The 14,965-nt window shown below is 47.8% G+C and overlaps 2 protein-coding genes across 2 annotated transcripts in view; one reads left to right on the top strand and one right to left on the bottom strand.

The window, feature by feature from the left end:
* Window positions 1-1,408: 1,408 nt before the first annotated feature.
* Dhfr (dihydrofolate reductase) lies at window positions 1,409-10,267 on the bottom strand. Its single transcript, XM_005382314.2, has 6 exons — window positions 10,065-10,267; window positions 9,817-9,866; window positions 8,093-8,198; window positions 4,523-4,649; window positions 2,950-3,065; window positions 1,409-1,582 (listed from the first exon to the last, which is right to left on the bottom strand). Exons 1-6 carry the CDS (start codon window positions 10,148-10,150, stop codon window positions 1,504-1,506), a joined length of 564 nt encoding a protein of 187 aa, XP_005382371.1. The 5' UTR covers window positions 10,151-10,267; the 3' UTR covers window positions 1,409-1,503.
* Window positions 10,268-10,369: 102 nt separating this feature from the next.
* The window catches only part of Msh3 (mutS homolog 3), a 124,473-nt gene continuing 119,877 nt past the window's right edge, over window positions 10,370-14,965 (top strand). Inside the window, exons 1-3 of the mRNA XM_013513015.1 lie at window positions 10,370-10,690; window positions 12,279-12,399; window positions 13,890-14,110. Coding sequence (XP_013368469.1) covers window positions 10,490-10,690; window positions 12,279-12,399; window positions 13,890-14,110 — 543 coding nt within the window. The 5' untranslated portion in view covers window positions 10,370-10,489. The remainder of the gene's footprint in view (window positions 10,691-12,278; window positions 12,400-13,889; window positions 14,111-14,965) is intronic.

Below are 14,965 nucleotides of genomic sequence, written 5' to 3'. Positions count from 1 at the left end.
CTTCCCAGGTAGGGGTCAGACTTTCAGCCTCCCAGAATGCCGGGATTACGGGTATGGCGCCACCACTGGCCTTTCCTTCTCACCAGCGGGAAGACACATGAACATAAAGGGCTCCTTCCCAGCTCAACTAATTTTTCATGAGAACAAGCATGTTTCCAAAAGCCCTAATCACAGTACATATGCCCAATAAAGAAATCACACCAGCTCTGAAAATGTCAACTGTTTGCACCAGACCTTTGCCCAGGACATTCACAGTAGAAAATTTGGGTATTATACACAATTTATTTCCTTCATGTAGCAGTCTTTGGCATTCTTCTGTTAGTACCTCATTATTTTTAGCAGCTGGAGAATGTTACATTTTATGACATACTGGTTACTCCTACCTTTATTGACATATGGGCTCTTCTCAAATTTAAAAGGAAATACTGCAAATATTTTTGGCTCATGTCGTTGTGAAGATTAACTTCTAGAGGAAAAGGTCCAATCCCAGACTATTTTGCATTGCAAATCGATACTGCTAACTTATACGCTAAAAAGATCGTATCAGTTTACAAGGCAGAAACTGCTGTATTTTTTTATGCCCAGTAATACAAATCTTTACGTGATAGGTAAAACATATTTTAATTTTTATTAATTTTGTAAAATTTAGTTTCTAAGGTATTAATTTTGGCTTCTAGCAGTAACCATTCTCAGTATTTTCTCTTTATTTTTAATTTCAGCTACCATACTTGTAACCGCTTTTTTGCTTTGAAAGAGCAGTCTATGCGGTTCTATCGTTGCATTATTTCTGAAGCCCTCTGAAGATCAGAAGCAGAAATTTCAGGTCTTAGGTTCTTCCTAGGTCATCTACCTGCTTCTTCACCATCCCTACGGAGTACACTGCAGCTTGAAGCTTACTGATTTCCTGTCTCTGCCAACGGAACTTTGCTCAGAAGTATGCTGTGCATGGGATCATTCACAGATCAAACTTCGACCTGATTTGCTTTTAAAATGTGAGTTCTAGCGGTTTTGTTTATAATCCACTTCTTCCCTTTGGACTAATCTGTCTCGCTCCTATCTCCATGGGTCCTTATCTTCGCAGGACTCCTCCAGCTTGGATTTCCTGATAGATGTGCCACCCTGGGCAGGTGCTGAGATGCTGGCCCTGGCATGGGAGACTGAGGCAGTCAAACCTAGAAATGTCTCTCTTGCTCTCTTTTTGGGCACCAAGAGCCTCAGGACCCCACGCTTGCCAGGCAGGCGCTGTGCTGCTGAGCTATATCCCTGGCCCCTTTTTAAAAATTTTTCTTTCTTTATTTTTTGGAACAGGGAATCGATCTCAGGACCTCAAGCTTGCCAGGCAGGTGCCAACTTTTTTTTTAAAAAAGTCTCTCAAATAGTATCTGTTTAGAAAAAAATTATCCAGAGATGAAAAACCAGAACAAGTCTTTTTTCCTAATATATACATAATTGTTTTTAGGAGGAAGGGAAACAACTTGAAATGGATCAGAACACACCTTCATATCAATCGTTCTTTTCATATACTTCAAATTTGTACTTAATGCCTTTCTCCTCCTGGACCTCAGAAAGCACGCCAGGGTATCTGTAAACAGAACAGTAGATGATTACATTATACATCCCGGGGACACAAATTCCCCGGCTCCTCATCCAAAAGGCATTCTCCTCTTCCTTCCCCAGGGTGAGCCGAGGTCAGCGTTCACACGTGTGAGAATCAGCACTTAAGCAGAACAGAAAACGTGTCTGGTACGGCAAGAAAAGCCAGGCACAAATACGGATGGAACTGTCCAGCAAGAGGCCTCTGAGCCCATCCTCTGAGCCCCAGCGACAAAACCCTTACACTGCTCTGTTTTGTTCAGAATTGAGAGCCCAAGAACACGGGTCGCCCACTTTGACTGAAGACAATTAGCATGACGGACCAGTGCTCTAAAGTGCGGCCACCTTTACTCGGGCGTGGCTCCGGACTCACAAACTCATGCTCCAACGGGGACCCCCAGACCTGAACAGGAGGATGGGAAAGGAAGTGCCAGAAGCTGGCCTGGAAGATTTACTGAATTCATCTTTGACTTTCTCTAGTCGGTAGCTGGCGTTTCTAAACTAAAACGTTAGGCATTTTCAAAATCAGGCAGCCTCGCGCTATGGCCCCAAATATGGCCTCTTCTCTCACCCCATCACTGTGACCCCCATAACCTAAGGCCCTTGTCTTTTACCTCAACTACTGCAATCGGCCGGTCTCCGGCTTCGCTTCAGTCCCTAGGGCTTGAACCCACGGGGCATTCGCAGAGCTATACCCCCAGCCCTTTATGATTCTGAGACAGGGGTCCCATGGGCTGGAACTAGCAGTCCTCCTGCTCAGCCTCCGGCTTTCCCACTTCACTCCTGCCCCTCTCTGGTCTGTTCCCCCGAAGGAGCTACAGCGATGTCATCTTCTTCAGGAGCCTCCAAACCCGTGCCAGGCCTGACCCCCGATGGCACCACCCTGCTCAGCACCTCACTCTGGCCTTCAGCTCAGCGAACAGCCGAGCTCTCCTGCCTCAGCCTCCTGCCAGCTGTTTCCATGGCTGAGCTGTTCCTCGTGCTCCGGCTCGGCTGGCTTCAGAGAGGGCTTCCCAAGCCCCAGTGCCTGCCACGCCACAGTGCTTCGGTGCTCTGCGCGGTGGCTTGCTGATGTCCTGTGACCCGCCAGCCCCCGCCCTCCTAGCACAGAAGGGACACTCTGGGAGCAGCGAGAACGCCTGGCTCTCCTGGGGAGAACCAGCGGCTGCCCCTTGCAACTCCACTGCAGTCCTGAAAACCGAGCCCACCCAAGCTACCGAGGCCGAAAACTCTTAGTCTCCTAACCACGGTGTCACCTGCAGTAACACCTTTATCAGGGAAGAAAGAGCACAGCCTATTAATTCCCCAGCGGGAAACCCAAACGTGCTTCCGGCTAACTAGTAACTCAGTACTCACTCTGGGAGGAGCCTGTATTTCTTCAAATCAATTTCTGGAAAAAATGTGTCACTTTCAAATTCCTGCATGATCCTTGTCACGAACAGTTTGACATGGCCTGGCCGATCCATGGCTTCCTTTAAAATAAAGCAAAAGGCATCAGCTCCCTTAATCTGAGCCAAAAGATAGAAACCCTAAGATTTTAATCAGTTGCGTTTATACCAGGCAAGGTTTTACATCGGAGCTGAGGGTGTACGCAAGCTTCCTGTACAGGCCCAGAGAGTGAGCATGCTGGGATCTGAGGACCTTGGGTCTTTACTTTCGAAGGCAAGGGCAGTGGTAGACAACGTGAAACATACAAGTGTGGTGTGCGATGCACCCCACCTACGTGGGCCACGGGAGGTCAGTCTGAATGTCCACGCACCCGGTCACGCGAGGCAAAGCTGTCACTGAGAGCTCCATGCCTTCACTACTTGCACTTGTGTGCTGATGAACTGAATGGAACGGGTGCATCTGGGTATTTGCAGTGAGTGGTTGCAGAACTAGGGACTGAGTGCTTACAAACGCATCTAGGATCCGCTATACGCCGTCTTTCTCCAGCAATTTCCATTTCCTCTGTTACCCTAGTCCAAAAGGGTAGAGGCTGATTTTCTTCTTCACCATAAATATTAGTTTCATTACTATTTTAAAAGACTCAATTCTATTTATTATCCTCAAAATTTTAAAAATCAGTAAGTCATGTTGTATTAGGAAAAAGGTGTACTTGCTCTTTGATACACTAGATTCTCAGGCTACACACAATCATGAACTCTTCTCCCAGGCCCTCACATCACATGACAATTGTTGAGGAAAAGCCTTCTGCTCTTGACAGTCACATGCATGGGCTGAATATCAGCTGAGTTGTGAATCAGCTGAGGGCCCGTCCTTTCTCAGCCAGATACACTTACCCTGCAGGGGCAGGGGTAGCAGCATGCAAGGGACACATTCCGGGGCAGTGCAGTACGATCCCCAGGAAGAAATTCAGAATGGCTTTCAAACTGCAAACACCATCTAGTGTCCTGAACTGAAAAGAAACTGGTATGTGGTGAGCCGCTGCTCAAGGACTATAAAACTTCACTGAGGACGAATAAGTTCCACAGCCCTATTGCTCAATGGACTTTTTTTTTTTTTTTCTGCACAATGGATTACTGTATGCCTGAAAACGACTGGGTGATTTTAAGTGTTCTGATCACAAAAAGTGAGATAATGCATACATTAATTTGGTCAATGTAATAATTCCATCATGTATATATATTTCAAAACATGTTGTACACAACAAATATATGCAATTGTCAATCAGAAAATAAAATAGGTAGAGACTGAAAAATGTACTTTTGTACTTTTATTTACTTCACATGCCAGTGTCTAACAAAATAATTTAATTTGATGATGTGTTTACTTACCCCAGGGATAATGACCTACTTTCTATGCTCCTGGCTTGATTTTTCTACGTTTCATTAATGGGCCACGCACTGTCCACCTAACATCCACGTAAATGGCACAGAGTGAGAGGAAGCAGGGAAGAGCATTCCCTCTTTTGTGGAAACTGACTCACCTTATAAACAGAGCTGCCGCCCACGACCCACACCGTGTCCACTCTGCTTGCTAATTCTGGCTGCTCAACTAGCCTCAAGGCATCATCCAGACTTTGGGCAAGAAAATGAGCTCCTTGGGGAGGTTCCCTGAGTTTAAAAAAAAAAAAAAAATGTTTCTGTAAACCCATCCACACGAGTCAGATAATCTGAGTAAGAAGGGGTGATCAGGGGCTCGGGATTTAGCTCAGCCGCACAGCGCCTGTGTGGCAAGCGCGAGGTCGTGAGTTTGATTCCTGGTACCGGGGGTGGGGGAGAGACAGACAAGAAGTGGTGATCAGCAAACTAAAATCGTACATATGAACCCTTCTGACAAAAAGCCCTCAGCACCAGTGCAGCTCACGATGGATATTCAGCCTGTGTTTATGCATCTGCGGTCTGTGTGCATCAAAAACCAAAACTACGTGCGCCATCTTGTGGTGGAAAAACACCGGAAGGGTAGCTGTGTCTGCAGCGGCAGTGTAAACACTAACCTGACAGGGCCTGCGGGAGCGTTACGTGTTACCATGATATCCTATCTTTGGTAGGTGTTTGGTGTAAACTACTGTGAAAACTCAGCAAGCGGATAATCACAACTTATCTTCCTCATTGTCTGTCACGTTTACCCAAAGATAAAAATGAAAAACGGAATTCTTGTTAATCATATGTCTGGAATGTTCAGGAGAAAACAGACGAACGTCTGCGATTTACCTAGAAATGCACAAAACAGACAAGCCAGACCAGTGGATGAATGGATATGTGTTAAACCAGAGAAAACAAAATTGTTGGTAGGATGGAAGTGGTAGGTGTACAGCTATTTAATGTAAAGTTCTTTCTGTGTGTTTGAAAACTTTCGCAGTACAATACTGGAAGAAGAAGATTTGAATGACTGTAGAAAGTCCGGCATGATTCTCAAATGTTCGTGTTTTGAACAATACAGGAATGAATCAAGTACTTGATAATGAGTCTGTTACTAGTTACGTAACTGAAAGTATAAGGGGAGAAAGTTAAATAATTTCATGTTTATATCAACAAACTTGATGTCTCTCAATCTCCAGAACTAAGCCCCTCCCCAGGGTGGCACTTACCTTTATAAATAAGGAAATTCATAGTAATTAGAAAGAGAAGAGAAATTACAACTCAGTGTCAACCTCTTAGCCTGGTGCTCTAAGAGATGGTAACATTACCCTTGAACTAGTAGTGCTGAGAATGATTACCGTTCATTCTCTTGGTTGCTTCTTCCTGCCTCTCCTGAAATGCTGATTTCACTGTGTCATCTGTAAAGGACTTGGAACAAAGCAGAGACACACTTCAGCTCAGGCACGATGAAGAAAGAAAGGCCAGGGTAAGTTAAATGAGCAGAGCTGCTGCCCAAGGTGCCAGGGCAGTCAGAGCGGCTGCGTGAGACCAGGTAACGTGGAGCCGACTGCGGCATGATGGCTTGGAGACAGCTCCAGGGCTTGGGGAAGGCCACCTCCCTGGCCCGAGTGACTGTGGCAAGGAGAAACCAAGGAGAGAGGAGAGGTTTGTGTTCAGGTGTTTCGGATTTAGGTGGCAGGAGCACAGGCACGGAGGAGAAGCTTTCACAAATGTTGCGAGTTAGCGGTTCAGGGCTGTCTGGCAGGGACACTGGAGCCTGGGCTGCTGGGGCCAGGGGCCAGCGAGTACCTGAGTTCATCAGCACTGCTCCGCTGGCTTTTGGGAAAGGAACACAGTGGGCTGCGTGCCGCACCTAGTTTCACCGCTAACTTCCCTTCCTAGAGTTTTCTCAAACCCATCCTGGGTAGAGCCTCCAGCAGCGGAGAGCTGGCGGCAGGTGGCGTGGGAGATGGAGGAGCCCAGCTCCTTACTCAAGAGTGGAAGGGCAGGACAAATATAACACAGAGGTGAGGCTGCAACTGCTATCATCAAGAGTGACAGCAGTTACTGGACACGAAAGCCCAGGGGGATATAGGACACAACCGGCTGTGACATTTAAATACTAAAGGGCTGTGATGTTTAAATACTTAAGGGTGGCATTAAAGAGGAGGATTCCAGGGCAGAAGGAAATGGAATCTAGAAAAAAGTGGGCGACAGAGGGTCAGGGCTGACTTACGAAGGGATTTTGGTCTCAAGACAGAGGGAAGGAAGAGCCAAAGAGTGAGGTGAAATGCAACGCTGACCCTGCGCCTTGGGATCTCAAGGTTACTATTTTCTGTAGGATCTAAAGTAGCAAGGCTGGGGTAGGGCGAGAAACCCCTACCTGTGGGGCACCTCTGTGTGCCAGAAACCTCACACACAAAATTTCACTACCAATCCCCACGCAGCAGAAGTTGTGGGGCAGCAAGGCCCACCCGTTCCTGCCAAAGCCCCAAAGTCACCTGGTGCCAGGGCAAGAGTGTCTGCCATGCTGGGTGTGAGGACGGGGAGAGGCTTCAGGAGGAGGAAGGACTTTCAGTCACTGCAGGGGAGGCGGAAGGGACAGAATAAACACAATCACACCGCAGAGCGTGGGAGCCGCAGACGCGAGATCACAGCACCCGGAATCACACAGGCAACTCTGCCTTTTCAAAGACGGTGTGGGACAGCACCACGGCCATGCAGTTTTAAGGTTTTTTTTTTTGGTACTGGGAATTGAACTCAGGACCTTGCACTTGCCAGATAGGCGCTGTGCCGCTGAGCCATCTTCCCGGCCCCCAGTTTTAAGTTTTGGTGCCTAAGATTTGAAAAACCACTTTACTGACATATAAGCCGTGTATCACACAATTCACCCTTTAAAAATGTGCCATTCAGTGCCACCCTCACCACTACCTCACACCAAAGAAACCTGTGCAGTCAGGAGACACCGCCCCCACCCCCAGTTCTTCCAAAGCCACAGCTGGCTATCTAGAAGCTTTGGAAAAGTGCCTCTCCCGACACCGAGGAAGTGAAGAGCTACGGCAAACAACTAGAGCTTAGCAGAGAACTTTGGGCCTCCACTGCGGACTGTTTCTTCCTCTACCAAGTAGAAATCAGGATTCATCACTACAGACTAAATGATGTCAAAGTCAAAGCACTGGCGCTGACCTCACCGGCAATCTGACTACCCCCACCCCTTGGTGCCCAGCACTTTCCCAGGCATCAGGAGCTACGGATTTGTATCTGTCTGAAAGACAAGAAAATTCTTAGCAGAGTCAGTTTTAGATGACGTCTTCTGAGGATTCTTGTATCATTTCAATACTCTGAAAGACTTACCTTCAGACTCCCAGTAAAGCACAAATACAAAGTGTTATTTGAATGGTATGGTTAAAAGGAAAAAAGCAATTGATTACACTGTATAACCTTAAGCCTACTTACTCTTGAAAAACCTGTTACTCTTGTTAAATCTGTGACATTTAATGTAACATTCAAAGTGGTATTATCAGTCAGGGAAGCAGCAGAGTAAGTTGTCACAGTGTAACAGCTTATTCATTTTCTGCCATCACCTGTGATATTACCCAGCTTTCTCAATGCTACTTTTATACCATGCTACTGTGCTGCACTCTAAGAAATGCGACACAATTTTGCTGTGATCAGTTTACATTTATGGTACTTACTTGAGTTCTCTACTTAGTACTATATTAATTCTGTCTTTCAAAGGTCGATTCTTCTCAGGAAGGGAGAACCAGGTCTTCCTACCCATGATCACCAGATTCTGTTTACCTATAAAATTACACAGAAATGATAAGTTCATTTTGGGAGGATACCCGTATTTTCACATCATCACAAATATATGCATAGACATGATTATCTTGGTGCTATCTAGTGGATTTTCTTTAAACGGCAAAGCAGGGCAGGAAATGTATGTACTTGAGGGGTAGCGCGCTTGCCCAGCATTCAGACCCTGGGTTCCATACCCAATACTGCAAAATAGTAACAAAAAAACTCCAAAACAACAGCAAAACAGCTTTATCATAATTCACATTTATTACTTGTTACTAAATATGGTACCTATTTTTTCTTTGGGCTTTATCCAGTTTATAACTAATATTAACTTCTAATCACCTACAACATGGATAATGTAGTAAAGAGTAAAGATTCCAGGTCAAAGTGCTCAAGTTGCGTGCATTCTGTCATCCACTAGCTAAGTCTTGTTAACTCTTTGTACTTTACGTTCCTCAGCTATAAGACAGAAGCACAGTTCCCACTTCAATTGTCGAGGGTACTAAAGACTTAGAAAAATGCTCAGAAGCTAGTACGATTACAATTGTTTGATACAGTATGGCTATTTCTGTACTTTGTAGATTTAAATTCTCACACTCATAAAAAAGTAGGTTTTTAATATTCTACTCAATTTATCTTAAAACAAGGTCAGTTGCGTCTCTATCCTTTCCTCCTATAAAAGCTTTATACATATAGGGCCTATTTTTTAATTACTTAGGAGGTAAAACCTGGAGAGTTAAAAGACAACTGGGTGAAAGGAGCACTAAATTACCTGCCTGTTCGCAGGACCCTCGAGAGTGGCTGTATCAGCTCTGTAGCTATTTATTTATTTAGTTTTTTTTTTTCCAGTACCGGGAATCGAACTCACGACGTCGCACTTGCCAGGCAGGCGCCGTGCCGCTGAGCTAAATCCCCAGCCCCTTTAGCTCTTTACTAAACAGACGTTTCTTAGGTTTTATGGGGGCAGCCCCGCATCCCCAACCTCTTTTCTTTGGTTAGCCTCTTCCCTAGTCAACATCGCGTTCATTACAACCATTACAACTCACGACTCTCAGGGCCTTCTCTAGACACCCAACATCTAGCATCATACAAATTGTTTTAGCAAGTTTTTATCTTCTCTTTTCCGTGGAACCGATTCAGGCTTTATCATCTATCGCTTTAGCAGCTATTCCAAGACCCCTCTTGGCCAGGTGGTGCAGACTGCAATCCCAGCATCCAGGAGGATGAGGCAGGAAGATTGAGAGGAAGCTTGACGCCAGTCTGGGCTACATGGTGAAAGCCAGTTATCAAGAAACCCCCCAAATCCAAAAACCCAACCAACGACCTCCTCTGGGCTCCATTCCAAGGCCCACCCTCTTTGACCCCGGCTTCTACTTAGCTGCCAATTTTGTCCAATACCCGTGTGGTACACTTGCGCTGACATAAAATTTTTAAAAGTGTAAATCAAGAGCAAACGCTTTAAAAAAAAAAAAAAAAAAAAGAGCAAACGCTTGATGAACCCTGGGAACTGCACCCAGACTGCTAGTAAAAGAAAAGACCCCGGCGTGGCACGGGGGACCTTCCACGAAACGTGCACTGGAAATCCACCTTCCCTCAACCTCGCAGGGGTCCGAGTTACCTTCCACGGAGGTGGTTGTGGTCATCCTCTGGAAATACTTGAACTCATTCCTGCAAGGCAGAGACGAGCGTAACCAAGCAGGGCTCTCCCGGGCGGTGACCCCAGCGCCCAGACTTTGCTCTGCAGCCCGGGAGCCCGGGAGCCCAGGCCTGGCCTGGCTGCGAGACCCCGGCCGCGCGGCAGGCGCCCCCTAGCCCCGCTATCCAGGCCCGTTCCCGTCCCCACCCGCCACCCGGCCCCGAAGGTACCTGAGCGGGGGCCAGGGCAAGTCCCCGTTCTTGCCGATGCCCATGTTCTGGGACACGGCGACGATGCAGTTCAGAGGGCGGACCATGGCGGCGGATCGCTCCGAGCTGGTTCAGGACTCCGGGCTCCCAGAGTTTGGCGGCAAACCACGGCCGCACCGCCCCCTCCGCGCCATTGGAGCAGGTGCTGCCCCGCCCCCTCGACTCCTATTGGTGCAGGTACTACCCCCGCCCCCCTCAACATGCCCGGAGTAGGCGTGGCCCCACTCCCTCGGCCCCTATTGGTGCAGGTGGTGCCCCGCCCCCTCGGCCCCATTGGATCAGGCGCGGGCTTGGCCCGCCCCCCGCTCGCGAAGTGTCGGCGTGCTCGCGCCCGCACGCGCCTGGGGACTCGCTCTCCCACGGGCTACCCGCTTCTCCGCCCCACGATGTCGCGCCGCAAGCCTGCGTCGGGCGGTGTGGCTGCTGTGGGCCCGGCACCCGGGAGGCAAGCCGTTTTAAGCCGGTTCTTCCAGCCTGCGAGAAGCCTGAAATCTACCTCGTCCCCCACCGGCGCCGCCGAGCAGGCAGACCCTGCTTCCACAGCGCCCCCCGCGTCCGCCGCGCCCCCTACGTCAGCGGCGCCGAAGGTGCGTTCTTCGTTCCCCAGATGGGTGGGGGGGCGGGGCTGCGAATGCGGGACCTCGCGCGAGAACTCGTGGGAAGCGGGGTTGGGAGGGGGGAGGGGAACCCCTGGTGCTGGAGACCCGGCCACCTGGTTGCTATGGGAGACCTGAGCTGACAGCTCGCGTTCTGCCGGGTGGACGGGGCCAGCGCGCGAGGCCGGGTTTTTAAACCCCCAGCATCCGCCCCGTTCTCCAGATGGGTGGAGAAAAGGGTTGTATTTCTTGGTGGGCGGCTGCGTGTCCAGCATTTCGGGGCAGTGGGCAGAAGCGGCCCCCTGGGCGGCCGCTGCGACCGTGTAAAGCACCGTGTAAAGCGTGACGTTCGGTTTGGGTGGGCACAGATTCTTAGATGTGCATGCTCGGTCATTGGGAACTTCCTGTTGCACCGCCCTTCGGCACAGTAAACGAAGTGTTGGAAAACATTTTGTAAACCAGATACACTGCATTGCCAGAGGGAAGGGCCTGGGCGGGCGCCGGCTGGCAGCCACCGGCCAGTGCAGGGCCTGCGAGTCTGCTTCCGCATGTGCCCTTCGCTGGTGTCTTCCGCTGTGCCGACTGCGCCTCTGTGGGCTTTTTGGTTTGTTTTGTTTGTTTTTTGAGCGTGACATGCAACTTAAAGAATTCACCAAGATTTGATTTTGCATCCACCCTTTCCAGACTGTTTGGTGAAGGACCAGTTTTTGTCAGGTTTCCTGCCAACTAATGGCCGTCATACTGTGGCATCTTTAGTAGTGAACAGAAGCTGTTGAAACAGCAGATGGACCGGGCGTGGTGGCGCACGCCTGTAATGCCAGTACTCGGGAGGCTGAGGCAGGAGGAGCGTTGTGAGTTCAAGGCCAGCCTGGGCTACAAAGTGAGCTCAAGGTCAGCCTGAACTGCATAGCGAGACCCTGTCTCAAAAAGACAAAAACAAACAAACAAAAAAACCAAAACAGCAGATGGCTGAATTAAATTAGTATTTCAAAAATGACATTTTTCATTTCTTACCTATCTTTTCTCTCTAATTTTGCCTTCGATAGATAGATATGAATTTATTTCCCACACATATTTTATTTAGCATATATAAGTGGAGTGATGCAATTTATTTTTCATTCCTGGGGATTGTACCCAGGCCCTTCACCCTGAACACCATCCCACTCCATTTTGCCCTTGTTATTTTGAGACAAGATCTCATAAGTTGCTGAGTTGTCCGGGCTGGGCGGGAACGTTCAGTCTTCCTACCCCAGCCTGCCAGAGTGCTGGGAATAAGACATTCCCCACCACACATGGGCTGAGAGTCAAGGTTTATCGTTTGAGATGTGTGGAGGCCGGCTGAGTAAAGGAAGGTAGGAGGCTTAATTTCACGAAGTTCTAGCAGGACCCGAGGCTCACAACCTGCCGGTTTCTACCTTAACCAAAGGCCTTTCCTGGGCTAAAAGTACCATAGCTGGTTCTGTGGAGGGTGGACAGCAGTGAGTTCCACCTCATTGGGAAGGGAGATTTCACTTACTTCACATCCGGCAAGGCTTCCCGGCGGAGACAACACATCTGCTCTCTGACCTCCCCCACGCAGGCTGCAAAAGCTGACAGAAGGAAGAAGAGACCGGCAGAGCCTGCTGCGCCTCCTAAGAAGAAGTCGAGGAAGGCCCAGGAACAGGAGAGCGGAGGGGGCCCAGCTCTGTCTGGCGGCCCTGGTGAGTGCTGCTGGGCAGTGGCTCTTCTGTGCAGAGGAGGCGCCAGGGCCTTGGGCTCCAAGGGGTGGAGAGGAGAGGGCTCCAAGCTTGGTGCTGTCTCCTTCAGGGCCCAAGATGCCTCTCTGAGCTCCGGCGCGGTGCATGGGAGGTGGGGACGTAGAGCTCTCCCGACTCTTCTATTTTCACTAGCCATGTTATAAAAATGAAACATTCCTGCTGGAAAAACACCCAGCAGTAGAGCTCTGGAAGGCAGACAGTGGAAGACCTCACAGGGTTCCCTTTCAGGGAGGCCCTGCTCAGTGTTTGGGCCACTGTGTGTTCGTCTGGATTTTCCTATTTAGTCCCATTGATGTGGACACACACATACACCTACAGATTAGTTAGGAATAATTATTGTATTTTACAGGGTGTATTATTGTCTATGTGCTAATCTGCAGCTTTCTTTTTCCACTTAGCAGAACTTTCTGACGACCATGTGATGTCAGGTCAGGTAGGATGGCTCAGTCGGAAGACACTTGCCTGGCATGTGTGAGGCCTGGGCTCCATCTACAGCACTGCTGATCACACAGGCACGTGCACACGTGTACACATACACACACACACACACACACACGTGCACGCACACACACACACACACATTGGAAAACAGCATTCCTGAGCTCTTGGACTTTCAGAGCTGGTGCTGAGTAGAGATGGTAGAGCATCTAGTTCTAGATCTCAGAGAATTTGTAATAAGAGGAGATGGGACATCTCCAGGACAGGAGCTCCAGTAAATGCATAAATAAATAACAAGTCCCAGTTCAGTGGACATACCTGCAGCTGGAGATAAACATGTAAGGTACCTATTTTTGCATGAAAGTTAAAGCGTGGACTTAGGGTCAATATGAAAAGCTTTTCCTGGTAAGAGTGCCTAGGAGTGGGAGCTCCAGGGTCCCGGCTTGGGTCTCAGTGTCTACATGGCCTGTGTTCCTGGGGTCCCCTTCCAGGGAAATCTCTAGTCTGCTGCCCAGGTGGAGAAAAGCTAGGAATGAAATTGCTTTGAACCACTTCTCTTATTTTAGCACTACCCTTCATACCATTGCCCGAGTACTGTGCTCTGATACTGAGTCTCTTCTGTAGGAGTGCTCTTGGTTTTCTTAATTACTGACTTGGGATTTAGCTGAACTAGTCATTTATTTTCCTCCTTGCTTCAGATCTTTCATTTATGATTGTCACCTTTCCTGTCCTGTTCATCCTTGTATCTAAAAACAAACAAGCAAAATTCTCGTATAGTTCCTAGCGAGGGAGGGCTTCAGTAGTAGGTGAAATTGCATAGATGTTTCAGGAGGTCATCTGTACCTGGAATCCAGTGATCTTTATTTCTTTATCACCTCATTAGATTCACTACTTAAGTGGGAATCTTCCTCTTTAAACAATCCTATGCAGGCTGCGAGCTGACACACCGAGGCCAAAGTACTCTCGCTATGTTTTCTTCTCATTTGTTTCCCAAGAGCCAAAGCGATGTCTGAGGACCGGAATTGCTTTACAGTCTCTGGAAAAACTGAAAGAATTCTGCTGTGATTCTGCCCTCCCTCAAAATAGAGCCCAGACAGAGCCTCGTCAAGGGAGATTCGAAGTTCTGCCGAAATGCACTGATTTTGAGGACATCACTCTTCAGCGTGCTAAGAATGCTGTTTGTTCTGAAGATTCCAGATCTCAAAGTAGTCAAAAGGTGTGTAGTTACTCCACAGATGAATGTCCAATTGCAGAGGAGACGGTTTGGAGTACTTCTGGGTCTGTGGGTCGCTCTAGGCATTGGCTCCTGAACTCGGCTGACATCTATTTAGCTTTTGTTTCTTTGTGTTTTGTTTTTGTAATCTTTGGCGATTTTAATTTATTATATATTAGGGAAGGGTAGATTGGTTCATATTAAATAAACAAAAACTTCTAGGGGATTCTGCCCTGCCTGGATTAGGTGCCATCGCCGTAGGGGGATGCTTCATTGGTAAGTACAATGAGCACAAGTTTATTATTGTCCTCCTTAACAGTTTTCATGATTTGCATGGGAAATCCCACTGGGCAGCGTGTTTAGATGCTTTGAGGTTTTCAGTTGAGTGCGTGGCAGATGTAAAGCAAACTCAAAGATAGACCAAATGGGTGTAAGCTCTTACTTCTGCTTTTTACCACTGCATAATCAGGAAACTGAACTCTTGCTCCATCATTTAAAGCTATAATTGAGATTAGTGGTTGGTTCTTAGTCTTACATTTAAATTAGAATCACTTGGAGAAGATAAACCACAAAAATCAAACAAATAAAAAGCTTGTGTTTAGAACCTTCCCCCTGAATCTTGTTTGATTGGTCTTCACTGAGAATGGGGCATAGATATTTCTTAAAAGCTCTTATTGTATACCCATAGGTATACATACCTGTGATTGGACAAGTGTTTTTTATTTATCTATGCATATGTCGATTCATTTGTTTGAAAATTTCAAATTCATTGTTTGAAAATTTCAAATTCATTGAAATTTTCATGAAAGCTGTTTATCTTCAGAAAAATGCCCAGGCCAACACATGTTTGCCTGTAAT

The sequence above is a fragment of the Chinchilla lanigera genome, unplaced genomic scaffold, assembly GCF_000276665.1.
Source record: "Chinchilla lanigera isolate Chin_1 unplaced genomic scaffold, ChiLan1.0 scaffold00017, whole genome shotgun sequence".
In the NCBI taxonomy this organism is placed as follows: domain Eukaryota; kingdom Metazoa; phylum Chordata; class Mammalia; order Rodentia; family Chinchillidae; genus Chinchilla; species Chinchilla lanigera.
The sequence above is the reverse complement of the archived record's forward strand: the minus strand, read 5'-3'. Positions and strand labels throughout refer to the sequence as shown.